Genomic DNA, 14,364 nt, shown 5'->3' with positions numbered 1-14,364 from the left:
CAAGCAAAGAAGACATAACAGGATGAAAAGAAAACTGGCCCGAAATCAGTTGTTGAGGTCACTCAGTACAAGTGAGCACTGACAGGGCACCCTGAGAAGAGGAAACCCCAGGATGGCATGGTCTGAGCAAAACATGTTGGTGTGAACACACAGATCTATTTCTTTTCAGGACTGGTAAAACATCTTGTTTTTGGAATTGACATGTACAAACATGTTTGTGTGTGTGTATATATATATATGTACATATTTCGATTATGCATAGTTATCCAGTGGGTTTCAGAGGTAATAACATATCAGGACCCCAAACCAAAACATCTGTATGCCTCTCTGTACTTTTCATAATGTAAAAAAGAGATTTCGCTAACCGAACTATATTACAATTCCTTCTAAACAGTTTAAAAACCAAAGACCATGTTAATGACATTATGACATCATAGTAGTACAGACATATTAACCCTACTAAATAATCTAATGGCACTGTTAACTTTCCTGCCAGGCCTGTCATTGTGATGTCACAATTTTAGCTTTTTACAGTTATTGAATAATCAAATCACTGCTGCCTTTGAAATGAAATCGGACAATCCATATCGAGTGTCACTCTCTGAGATGAAATATATTAACATTCAATATATTTTCTTATAACATTGTTGCTCTATATATTAATATGAATATATAAAAATGTTAGTATGTATGCCACTTGCATTTTATGCATATACAGTCTACATACAGGTATTTACGTTACCTATATGGACTTTAAAGTTCTTAATTGGTTTTCACTTTGATCCAAAGCCCTTTTGGTAAAAAAAAATAAACAGTGCAGTTAATTACTTGATATGGTTGTATTGCCTCTGGGCTGCTCTCTTGATTTCATTCCATTTCTAAAGACAGATATATTTGATGCATTAGCTCTGTTACTGCACATTAAGCACATGTGTCAGTGGTTGCATTGCACAAGCATTAGAAATCGCATGTTGTGGTTTAAGGGGATTGGTTTACTAGAATTTACATGCACCACTTGATTTCAGAGTCTAATGTTTGTCATTAAAGGGGTTGGGGTAAACCTTCCCTGTTCTGAGGGACTTGGGCTTTGTTTTTAAAACCACCCGGCACCCTGGTCTTCTAAGATCAGGATCGTCGGGCTCCACACCTGAGGCCCTGAAACATCTAATTTGGCATTGAGTATGTGTGTACATCTGAGCAACATTCTACCTAACATGCACTGATTCTACACTAATAGGTCTGATCTCTGCTATAGGATATCAGAGTACTCTGCTTGTTTAAAGATATGTGATCCCCAACTGGTTAAAATAATATATATAAAAAAATAACAAAAAAATAAAAACAGTAGTAGTAGCATTCAAATAAATCATCTTCAAACATTGTCAAATGTTAAAACATCATCTTAAATATAATAAATATAATAAATATAATGCCAATGATACGGAGTGAAGGTCATTGAAATGAATGGCAGGCCTCACTTATGTATATTCTAAAAGCTACATTGTGATAGTGTCAGTGAATCTATCATATCTTGTTGTTTGTTTGTCAGTTCTTTAAAACTAGTGAGGTTGGAAGGGTAAAAAGAGTCATCCTTGGTTTGTTCCGCTCAGTAGTGCATAAGTGTGATAAGGTAACCAATCCAAATGTGCAAAACTACATGATGCAGCCCATTTGGAACAATGTGAACATCTCCATAGTGCAATCTGCATTAAGAACTGGTTTAGTTTACATCAATCACATTCTAAAGTAGATATAAAGGTGACCGACTGTGAACCTAAAGTCTTTTGGCAACTTTTCTTAAACCAAGGGGGCCATTATGAATTATATCCAATCAAGTTCATCCCATTACTAGAGATTTAGATAATCTGTATATATAGCATTAATTTGGTCTAATATTCATCTGCCACATCTGAGGAGCGGGAACATCAGGTGCGCAGTGGGCGAGGATGGCCAGCAGAGAATTAAAGCCTTTGTGCAAACAGCACACCATTAAGAAAATAATTTGCCTTGTCTTGAATCCAAGGGTACATATATAATTGAGGTTAAAGGTCAGAAAGAAATTAAATCTAATTTAGAGCAGTACAAAATCCAATCTTTCAAACTACAGATTAGGATATTAAAACCATACAAGGCTGAACTTACTGTTCAGCAGCACAGCAGAGAAAATATCTTCTGCAGGTACCGTAAAATGTTTCCCAAGTATTATTAAAGTCACAAAAACGGCATCGAATAAATATCCCTTAGATGCTAACAAACATGATCAAAGTCACAGAGGGCACTAAGAAATAAAATAGGCACTCAGCAACTTTAACCACCCAGTAAACGTTTAAAGGTGAAGGCAACAGACCAAGGATTGACCCCTTCACCCTTCACTTACAGATATAAGGGTGAGATTGTGAAAAATGTGGACCTGAACACAGGGAGACGACACACAAAAAAAGAGTGTGATAAAACAAGTAAAGTCAACTCAAGTATTTCCAGTAAATGTTGCTGTGAGACTGGGCATACAGTACGTGTGTGTGTGTGTGTGTGTGTGTGTGTGTGTGTGTGTGTGTGTGTGTGTTTGTGTGTGTATTTGAAACCGAATAGAGACACAGAATCTGCAATAGCTGAAATAAGTTTAAAGTTGGTGGTGCATACATCATTTCTGCACCGGTGGTCTTTCTTTGTATCACCAGCAAAATTGAGAAGAGACAAACCATAATTAGTTTTCACATAAGCCATGCTATTTTGTGCAACAAGTTTTAGATTATGTGATATGTTAAATCTTGCTTTTCGAGAGCCAGTCATTTGAGGGATCAATCATGTCTTTCACTGTTCAGCTACAACTAAATTTAGAGGTTATAAATGCTTTAAACGCTGGTGAACATATGACATCAAATAATGTCAGACCCCATATGTGTGTGTGTGTGTATGTGTGTGTGCGCCTATAAAATGTGTAGGTCTCAAACCAAAAAAAAAATTAGCTTTGTTTGAGCTAGCAGGTCTAAACAGTGCCATGCACAGACAATGTTTATGCAAACGCGGATATGTACATTCTGGCTACTGACGGCACAAACAAGCATGTGTTTCAAAGCTGGCACTGGTGTCTCCTAAAAAACATGTAAAACACTTCTTATAGACTTTCGTGCACACAATTATATACAAAGCACAACAGCCTCACCCCACCCCAAACCATTCTTTGCCCAATTACGTCACATAACCAAACATGGCATTACTAAAAGAGGTCCTCACGCCCTATTACCCATGATTCCAGACTAACAGGGGCCACTGTCAGTCTGAGGGACAGTGATACGTGTTGATCCATAGTAAGTCGTCCAGCACCCCCCAGTGTAGGTACAGTATGGACACTACCACCAGCACATGCATAATCTGATGGCTGTTGCACCAGTAGTCAAAGAGGCCCGGGCGGAACCGCTCGGGGATTCGTGTGATATTGATGACACCCCCCAACACCGCTAGTGCATCCATGGTGAAAAAATGACGCAGTGAGGTGGGACTCCCTCCGCCCACACCTATCCAGCGCAGAAGGAAAAACGAGAAGCGGAAAAGTGCCTGCCAGGTGAAGGAACGCAGACGGCGCACTCTGCTGCGTGCTGTGATGGCACAGTAGATGGCGTAACTGGAGAGCAGGATGTACATCAGCAGAGCCACTGTGCGGGTGAAGGGGTAGCAGAGAAGAGTGCTGTACACGATGGGCAGAGCTCCTGTGAACCAAAACACAGTGTTACTATGATGAAAAGCTTTTGTGGCCTAATATGCAACTGTACAGCTCATATCTTTCAAGAATGTTTGGTGAGCGGGTACAAAATACTAAAAAAAAAAAGGGTAGATTGCTTTACGGTAGCAACAAATGTGTGTGTACATCTATCCACTGTAATCACTTCAGTGATATATTGTATATCTATCCACTGTAATCACTTCAGTGATATAATTACAACAGTCACTTACACAAAACCTACATATAATTGCTGGTTGATAGCACGCATTGCTTACCACTGTATATATGTGATTCAGCCTACTTAAAACCACAATAAAAACTACAATATATTCAGAGGGGATGTCCATCCAAGCACAAACTTCTGGGAATGTCCTTTACTTTTTCACAGTAAACTGTAAGCTATAATTGTAATAACTATGTTACTGCAAACATGTGCATTTTCTTCAAGACTTTAATCATAAATTATATTATATTCTGTACTTCAAAAAAAAAAAAAACACTAAAGCAAAAATATATAATGTGCTGTTAAATGTATTTATTAATATAAACAAATATGTTTTGACTGTCTAATTTTTAGATTCTATCAATTAACATTAACATATTTACAAGAATACCATATTTTGCAATGAGAAAGTATAAATCCTAGAATATTAGAACATTATCACAATAAGTAAATTTTCCTACTGTAATTACCACTATCCTCAAAACCATTTGTCTCATCAAGCATAATTCACTTTTACAATAAATCAAATTAGTCAAAATGTCCTTTTTTGACATTCTACAAAACGTTCCTTTGTTTTCCAAATAAATGGTGGATAATTATAAAAACTAAGAAAAAGCACTTTAACATTACAAATGAGATCTGTATCAAACAAACCAAGCAAGAGACAATGGAAGTGCTGTGAAAGCCTTGTCACTGCTGCTTTACATGTGAACAGAGAAGACTGTCATGTTGCACTTTAATGGATTCAAGTCCTTATCTCTTTTGCTTCTTTATTTCCATTGATACAACACTGCTTTCTTGTACAACACTTCTCCTTTGGCAAAATGTTGCAACAGCCTAAACCATGACTACATATATAAGGGAAACACATTTTTTATTTATTCATTGGGCTGCTGTGACACAGGTCTCTAATGCAATATAGCCTGTTTTAGTGTGCACTGCTAAAATTATGTGATGACATGTCACTTTATCAGGTGACCTCATTAGGTATATCAAAAATATCAAATGTGGGGTGTCCGGAGAAAAAAATCCCTGAATCAACGAAGGAAACCAGAGCAGAATCGAAAAGATGTACTGAGAGATACTGTGATGGATTGATCTGACACCAGTTTTAGATGCTGACCTAGCGTGTTGATCATGCAGATTCCACACATATCTAGCGTGAGCAGGGTTTTGTAGACGGGCTCGCCGCCCTCATGGTTCATGAAGAGGTGGTAGACCACTGAGCCCAGCTGTGGTGACAGGCAGGCTAGTAAGTGCACCACGCCAAGCCACATCACGCTGATCTGTGACCAAGGGATGTTGAGCGGGAGAAGCACCAGGAAACAGAGCAGAGGGATTCCTGAGTGGAGACAAAGAAACAATGAGACAAAGAGGCTCGGGAGAGTCATTGTATACAGAAGACGCAGTTGAAGTGCTGTTGAAACACACAAGGCCTGTGAAGAGAATGAGAAGGTCGTTATTTGGCATTATGCTCAGACAGGCCCTGCTGTGTTTTATTGTGTCCCTTGAGTTGAATGCTGCATCCTAAACATGGATTTATGGAGGCCCAGGGACGGCCCGGCACAATGAGGGTCTCAGTGGCTTTGCTGTGCTAATTATAGCAGCAGCTGCCAAAATGCAAACTACACACTAAAACAAAGATCTTTAAAAGTCTTTAGCATTAAATAACAGTCAGTGGCTTTTTAGAGATGGGCATTTTTCAAAAATACTGTGTTCAAATATTTGGCCTCATTACAAAAACTAATATTTGTTTAACGAGAAACACATTATTTTTTAATGATCAAGTTTTTGTCACCATTTCTGAACAAGCTTATGATTAGGCATTATGCACAACAATGTTCTACAACAACATTATGTTATATCTCAAGGTTTTCTTTTAATTGAAAATGTTTGCAAACAAAAAATACAAAAAGAACAAAAGCATTCAAGCTCAAGCAGAGCAGACGGAAAAAATACAGCAGACCGTGTCAATTACCGTACAGAACATACTATTGAGTCGGCCTATGTTTATCATCTTTATATTTTTTTTCCTCACATCATGTTAATGTTGAAAAAACAATACACATGCCCGGGTGAAAGTTAGCTCCTCAGTCTGATAACAATAAGAACACGCGCCACGCAGACGTTCCAGACACACAAAGATAACGGTGTGCTAAGCCAAGTTTCTTACAGCACTGTGTGTTTTCTGTTCTTAAAGCACTCTCCCTCAAGGAAACTTAAAGAAATATGTCTCAAGATCAATTCACTATCAGATAAGCTCTCTTCTCGGCTCACTCCGGGCACAGCTGCAATGGACTGCAGTGATGGATAGTTTCATCTTTAATCAGTCAATTGGTGCGTTTGGATTTCATGTGATTTCTCATTGTCGTGATGATATTATGATAACTCAATTTCACTTGATTCATTTGATCAAAAGTAATTCCATATTCATTTTGATCAAAGTGATTCCAAACTTCGCGAGGCAGACGATGACATTCTGTGTAACAATCAACTTGTTAACACGCTCCACAACGCATTTTTAGTTATTATAACTGACTTTTCGTTTGCGTACTTAGGATTTATCATGGATTCCCTGCATTTATGGCCAGCAAAGCAAAATGTAGTAAAATTCAAAAAGTGTTTTTATTTTTCGAATAATAATTACAGATCGAATATTTGACTTTTTGTGCACACCCCTACTTTTTACTAGTGGCTAATAGCTCTCGATGGCGTCGCACACGGCTGCTTCAGTGCTTGGCTCTCCAGTGTTTGTACTGTTTTTGTTTGTTTTTCCTGTTTTTTGTTTAACAAACACGATCAGTTTCACCAGGGAAGAACTGCTGAACATTCGGCAGAACACACCACAAGATCTTTTAACGGATTTCAATTATTCAGACGTTTTACTGAACGTTGTTGTCGGCGGAGCAGCAGCGCTGATCAAACGCTACAGGACGCGCAGGCAGGGAAAGCGAGCTGGAGCGCTTGTCAGACTCAGGAAGCGCGGATTTCAAACGCCGTTGCCTAGGATCCATCTGGCAAATCTCTGCTCTCTACCCAACAAAACGGACGAACTCCTTCTGCTCTCTCAGACAAATAAGGATTTCTCTGCTGCCTGGCCAATCTCTCCTGTGAACTGCCAAAATACAGACAGCATGTTACATGTCCCACCAGAGACAGTAACATATTGGATCACTGTTACACCACGATAAAGGATGCATATCACTCTGTTCCACAAGCAGCTATGGGGCTGTCTGATCACTGTCTGGTTCATCTTATACCAACCTACAGGCAGAAACTTAAATCTGCTAAACCTGTAGTAAGGACTGTGAAGAGATGGACCAACGAAACAGAGCAGGATTTACAAGCTTGTTTTGACCTCACTGATTGGAGTGTTTTTGAAGCTGCTACCACAGATCTGGACGAACTCACAGAGACTGTGATATCCTATATTAGTTTTTGTGAGGATATATGCATTCCTACCAGGACTTATTTAACATTCAACAATGATAAGCCATGGTTTACAGCAAAACTCAGACATCTTCGTCAGGCCAAAGAGGATGCCTCCTACAGAAATGGGGACAGAGTCTTGTACAATCAGGCCAGGAACACACTGAACAAAGAGATAAGAGCGGCTAAAAAGACCTACGCTAAAAACTTGGAAGACCAGTTTACTTCCAATGACTCAACTTCAGTGTGGAGAGGACCGAGAGCCATCACTAACTACAAGACACCATCCCCTCTGCACTGAGGCTAGTCAACGACTTGCTAACGACCTGAATGAGTTTTATTGTAGATTTGAAACCCCCACACCCATTCTGATCATCTCTCTACACAACCTTTAACACCTCCTGCAATCCCCCTCTCCACACCTCCTGCTCTTCAAATCTGTGAAGATGATGTGCGCCAGGTCTTCAGGAAGAACAAAAGAAAAAAAGCACCAGGCCCAGATGGCGTTACACCTGCCTGTCTGAAAACCTGTGCTGACCAGCTGGCCCCCATCTTTTCACAGATCTTCAACAGATCTCTGGAGTTGTGTGAAGTGCCTTCCTGCTTCAAACGCTCCACCATCATCTCCGTTCCAAAGAAACCCAAGATTACAGGACTTAACGACTACAGACCTGTGGCTCTAACATCTGTCGTCATGAAGTCGTTTGAAAATCTGGTTCTGGCTTATCTGAAGGACATCACTGGACCCTTACTGGACCCCCTGCAGTTTGCTTACCGAGCAAACAGGTCCGTGGATGATGCAATCAACATGGGATTGCACTTTCTCCTGCAACATCTGGACAAAACAGGGACTTATGTGAGGATCCTGTTTGTGGACTTTAGTTCGGCTTTCAACACCATCATCCCAACAGCCCTCCAGACCAAACTGACCCAGCTCTCTGTTCCTAGCGCTATCTGTCAGTGGATCACCAGCTTTCTGACAGATAGGTAACAGCTAGTGAGACTGGGGGAATTCATGTCAAACAGCCACTCCACCAACACTGGTGCCCCTCAGGGATGTGTTCTCTCTCCACTGCTCTTCTCGCTGTACACCAACGACTGCACCTCTAAAGACCCTTCTGTCAAGCTCCTGACGTTTGCAGATGACACTACAGTCATCGGCCTCATCCAGGATGGTGACGAGTCTGCTTACAGACAAGAGGTTGAGCAGCTGGCTGTCTGGTGCAGTCTTGGGACGTCAGAAAAAACCTGGAGCTGACCAGTCGCATCATCAAAACAGTGGAGATGATCGTGGACCATCTTCAGAAGAAACCCCCATGCACTCCATTGTGGAAAAAGGCCCAACAAAGTTGTACTGTACGTCCCCCAGTCACCATCACCATCAGAAAATCACTCTGGATCCCTCACATCCAAGTTACCCCATCTTTGAACTTTTGCCATCTGGCCGGCACTTCAGAGCTGCAAATCCCAGGACAGTCAGGCACAAGAACAGTTTAATTTCTTTGCCAATCTCACCCCAGGCAAATCTACCTCATGAACAGTCAGGCAATCTACCTCATGAACAGTTAAATGTTCCCCACTTATGCAATAAAAATGTGCAATATCCTTATATTTGTTACCCCTTCATCCTAGTACATCCCTGCATCTTACTCAATCCTATTCCATTATCATTTATAGCACAATTGTTTATACACTTATTTATCTTTTTTTTTTTTTTTTTGCCTGTGTGTTGTTGTCTCTGTGTACTGGAAGCTTATGTCACTAAAACAAATTCCTTGTATGCGCAAGCATACTTGGCAATAAAGCCCTTTCTGATTCTGATTCTGGCTCAAAGAAGTACATGAAAAGACTGTTGGACAATCTTCTTGTTTGTGAAACTCTTTTTCTCTCTAAGCCCCTCTCATTTAGGCAGCGTTTGTTGATTTATACTAGTTATTTAAAAGCACCAATGCCTTCTAGCACATCTGTTTTGAGTGAGTTATCTCTGTTGCCTTAACACTCGCTCTGATAAAGACTCTATTGATAGAGAACATGCACTTTATACCCTAGAAATCTTTATGCATTTGAACAGCACAAATGTGTTAAAAAAATGGCAAAAAATGATAATTAATACTTAGATCCAAACATAGAAATTGTAGTTTATGTAAGCTGATTTCCACCACATAAGACAAAATAATGCTTTGGTAAATTATGACACACAAATCATAATTATGACCAGAGACGGAAAGTCATAACCATGATGTAAAAATTCTAATTTTTTGTCATAATTTTTACTTTTCATATCCTGAATATGACTTTGTCATAATTTCAACTTGACATAATAAATTTTTTTCAATCTAATGATCATCTTTTAACAAAGCATGAGTTCACCCAAAAACTGGGATTCTATCATCATTTCTTACCCTTATGTCATCCCAAACCTGTATGATGTTTTTAATGTTGGGTCCCGCTTAAATTTATTGTGTGGACAATAAAAAAAGAGAGACATTTCTTAAAATAACTTATTTTGTGTTTCGCACAGCATGGGTATACATTTTTCTTCATTTCTAAGTAAGCTGCGCCTTGACCAATTCTGTGGTGTAAGTGCAAGTGTCAGTCAATTAATGCAGAAGTCTGCAGTCAGATCATAGCCGATTAGTGGCCGTACAAACAGCATGTGGTTTAAAGAAACCCACAGAAAAACATACAAAGACATCAGCTAAAGTAGTCAGACCAGAAACAGATTAGTGATGATTAAATGTCATAGTCAAGTTTTAAGAAGAGGCTGAAAAGAGCAGTTTCAAACAGCAGATGTTACAGGTGGATATGAACAACATCAAATGTTGCTCTGAAGACATGGCGTGCAAACACGGGATACAATTGTGCATACATATAATGCAAAGTCAAACACAAATACTTGAACACAAAGCAAACACAGTGAAGGAGCATGAACCTCAGCAGCGTTCAAATGCAAGAATGGAAATCGCCCTATGTAAAAACCAAAAAACAAAGTGACAATATACACAACAGATTCTACAGTCTTTATTGTCACCTTGTTTTACAAACTCCCAAAGGATGTATTTTTACCAATCCAAATAGTACACATACATTTAGTTTAGTTTATTTATTTATAAAGAATTTATATTTAATTTATACAGAATAAATGCCTCTTTATTTCAGCTTAGAAAAAGACAACCAGGTGCAGCTCCCTACAGCAAAGTCATCTTTCGTGTCAGGTTAAGCTGTGTCATTTATTTCAAATCTCTAATTTCTGCTTACTTGACTACAGTAGGCCAGAACACTCTCATATATACTCTGAACCACAGCGTTGGCTTGAGAACACACTTTGAGAGTGCAGTTCACAGATGCAGTGTTCTTCTTAGGTTTTCAGCAGTGCACATCAGTGTGAAGGTCCTTGCACACAGAGTCCAAGATTTTCATATGCGTATGCATATTTTCATATTCATCATCCTAAAAATTAGTCACACACAGAAACCTTGCAGGTCCTTCCACACTGTAGGTCCTTGCATATCGAGTCTGAGATTCTCGTCTGAAACTTTCGTCCGTCATAAAAAAATCCAGATTGGGTTAAATTTTCTGTTTTTTTTTTATTTTATGTTTTTGTTGGTGAATTTTTTTTGATGATGAATATTATAAAAACACATACAAAAATTTCAGACTGAGTATGTCATTTAGTATTAAACCAATATAATGTAGTACCAACAAATTTTTACCAGTCCACATGGCAGTTTCTTGGAAGGAAAGGGTAAGACAGTACACCTGCAGGCAACCACATGACCCAGCTTGATGGTTCTACACAGGACTGCAATTTAGCCTACATGTTTATTGTTTATGAGTGGAAATTCCTTCGGAGTTGACCTTTATGCCTGATTTTACATTTTTTATATTTCCTCTTGGCAACTATTGCACTGAAATGCTTATCTAGATACTGCTCACTGCATCTGTGATATTTTACTTAAGACAGCTCCTTTTGTTATTGACAAACAATTCATTATGTATAGCAAACTGCAGTACATAGTGACATACACAGCAACAGAGTGGGATGGAGAGTTTAGTAAAAGATGCAGAGTAGCTGTATAATAATATAAATGGATAGTTTTTTAAAAAAAAAAAAAAGGATGATTCTGTGATCATAATTTAATAATCCTCATGTAGCAGCCCTGTAAGACTTACTTTCTTTGCAGAAAATAAAAAGGAGATATTTTGAAGAATCTATTGTCTTTTCCATTCAATGGTAAAAAAAAGGACACAAATTCACTGCAATTTAATCACAACATTAATCCACAAGACTCATACACTACTTTTCAAGTCTTTCAATTTCATGAAAGCAGTAGCAAAGTTGCTTAATGAGCAAATAGTTCATTTCAGTTCACATATCACTACGCCACACTTAAGGCTTTTTAAGGCTTGACAATGAATGGGGAAGATGTCGCTGCATGAAAGAGACTGGACAACTTCAAAATTTCTCCTTTCTGTTCCCCAGAAGAAAGTCATATGTGTTTAGACCAATATGAGTGTAAATAAATTGTTTTTTTTTTTTTTTTTTTTTGGGAGAGGTGTGGACTATCCCATTTACATAGTTTTATGAAAGAGCTAGTAAGTTAAAACACAGTGCTCAATAAGGAAATATTAACCATTTCCTGTGTCTGGTGGTATAGCTACACTGATCATTTAAATGGGGTTTAGACTATAGCTATAAATGGTAATACATATGCAAATACTGGTAAGACCTAAGTAGCCAGGATGGGCAAAACTCATAAGGACATGACTGAATTAATGCAATTTATTAATAATGATTTATTATAATAATTATAAATGAATAAAAAGTAAAACAATGACACCAAAAGTGAAGCAGGTGACATGTAACAAAAGCACATAAAGAGAGAGGGCACTGTCCGCTTCCTCTTTTGAAGCAGTAGGCTCTCTCACTCACCGTGTGTGTAGATGTTCCCCAGCTCATTGTGCAGATAGAAGAGACTCTTGATACACTCCTGGACGGAGGAGATGGGTCTGTAGCCAGTCAGGACATATTTATTGAACTGTAAATGTGGAGGAGAGTTTGCCCAGTCCAGCAGTCTGGGGCCGTTTAAAAATGCCATAGCAACCAGAAACAGTCACGACGACGACGCTAAAATAACTAAGCTATACATCTAACGTACACTTACACGCACAACACAGACTAAAAAAAAAAGATTCGACACCCTAGACATTAGTCAGAGAAGTCCAGCCCGGTCATGTGCAGCCAGCTACATGGCTAACAGACCTGCTGCTCTTTAGCCGAAAGAATTTTAAAAAGCAACTTTTGCCTCAGCGACGTTTTGTTTTGGAACGCTGGCGGTGGCGGCGTCATCCGCACGGGTTGACGTAGAAATTCCAGGCTGCTTTCATAGTGAGCTTCGCTGATACATAGTGCTGCATGTAACATTTAAACAAAGTGCGGTCACACCCTGCTCCAGCCTTTCAAACAAACCCCACCAGCTTCTGTCAGCTCGACTTCAGAGGCGACCCGAGGAGAGGTGGTTTTCGTTTGCTGCTCATCAAACAGCCGCCGGGTAATAATTTCACCATCGGGAACAGCAAGGGGTTTCGTGAACGCGGAGCCGTGTGCTCGGTTCAGGGTAACTTCCTCATATTCCCGTAGAGTGAATCATCACCATCATCATCTGTCCGTCCGGAGCTTCGGCATCCACTTTGATTTAAGTTTTACCAGCGCTCTGTGAGACCCGTATGATTGCAAGAACCTGATACAAAAGACCCATTTACAAGACCTGAACGAAGCAGGTGTATTTTTTGGGTAAACGAATACCAGTAACGTTATGCGTTTAATATAGTGATGATAGGACAATATTGCTTGGCACAGACCATAAGTAGTCACTCACTAATATGACAGGGGGTTAATATTAAAATATTCAGCTGATGTAAAAAAGCACGCGAGTTTGATATGCTCTATTATCAAATTCTCATAGATAAATCAAGTTTTCCCCCAGAATATCAAGCCTCTCCTGGCATCTGCTCCTTATCAGCGACGAGCACTGTTATCCAATAAGGATGTGCACCGTGCAAAGAAAAAGTGCACACGCTTATCACGTGCTTTGCTTTTTCATTTTAACAATAACAATATTTCGATATCAAACGCACTCACTGTCTCACACTACCCGGATAGCTCGCGAGCTAACGGGTTAGCTGCCGTCACCTTGATTGCGCTGACTGCAAGAACACTCGAGCTTCACAGTCAGTGTCTTAGCAGCGGTTAAACATCACAACCGGTTTTCCCAAACAGCGGCACACGCATTCCTGCGACCCCCCCTACTCCGACTAATATATCCATCCGTAGGCTCGGCATCTGTCATCCAGCGAACGGAGGAATGTACGCGGTGGTCAGCGCAGCTCACAGGAACACGTCTCCCCTATGTTGCCAAGTGATGTTGCTGCTAGCTTGCAGTGATTTCAGCCAGCAGAGTTTTAAACGAGCGCTTTGGTGAGTGATCCGTTTCTGAGAAGCGGCTAAGCCAAAAAAGGTTAATATCCCCCACATTCAGCGGCGCATTTCTCACGTGCTGACTGATACCGGTGTGCGGGAGCATGCGGCTGGTGGAGGGGCGCAGCGCCCCGGCCTTCACTTCTTACCGTGCGCTTATGCTGCAGCGCTCTAATCCAGGCTGGACCAAATGGGACGAGCCGGGGGTGGCGCGAGGACAGGATGGATTTAATTTGTGCCTTTAAGATATTTTTTACTTTTATATATATATAGAGAGAGAGAGCCTATATATAAAATGTATATCAAGATGACATAAAAAAAATAGTCTATTTGACACTCATTGTGTCTTACATTGATAGTATTTTTTATAATGATAGCTCAAAAGTAGCGATGTCCGATTTTGAACGAGTCCGATCTTTTCAATGAATTTGTTGAATAAAACCGATTCGAACTAAATGATTCGCTTACGAATCGTACTGAATCAGTCCGAGTGAATCTTACTGAGTCATTTGT

At 39.7% G+C, this 14,364-nt stretch overlaps 1 protein-coding gene across 1 annotated transcript; it reads right to left on the bottom strand.

The window, feature by feature from the left end:
* Positions 1-2,600: 2,600 nt before the first annotated feature.
* On the bottom strand, positions 2,601-14,061 carry LOC109076431 (progestin and adipoQ receptor family member 4-like). Its single transcript, XM_042724960.1, has 3 exons — positions 12,307-14,061; positions 5,068-5,286; positions 2,601-3,707 (listed from the first exon to the last, which is right to left on the bottom strand). Exons 1-3 carry the CDS (start codon positions 12,470-12,472, stop codon positions 3,274-3,276), a joined length of 819 nt encoding a protein of 272 aa, XP_042580894.1. The 5' UTR covers positions 12,473-14,061; the 3' UTR covers positions 2,601-3,273.
* Between the last annotated feature and the right edge of the window lie 303 nt (positions 14,062-14,364).

The sequence above is a fragment of the Cyprinus carpio genome, chromosome A3 (assembly GCF_018340385.1).
Source record: "Cyprinus carpio isolate SPL01 chromosome A3, ASM1834038v1, whole genome shotgun sequence".
Classification (NCBI taxonomy): domain Eukaryota; kingdom Metazoa; phylum Chordata; class Actinopteri; order Cypriniformes; family Cyprinidae; genus Cyprinus; species Cyprinus carpio.
This window is presented reverse-complemented; position numbering and strand designations above follow the sequence as displayed.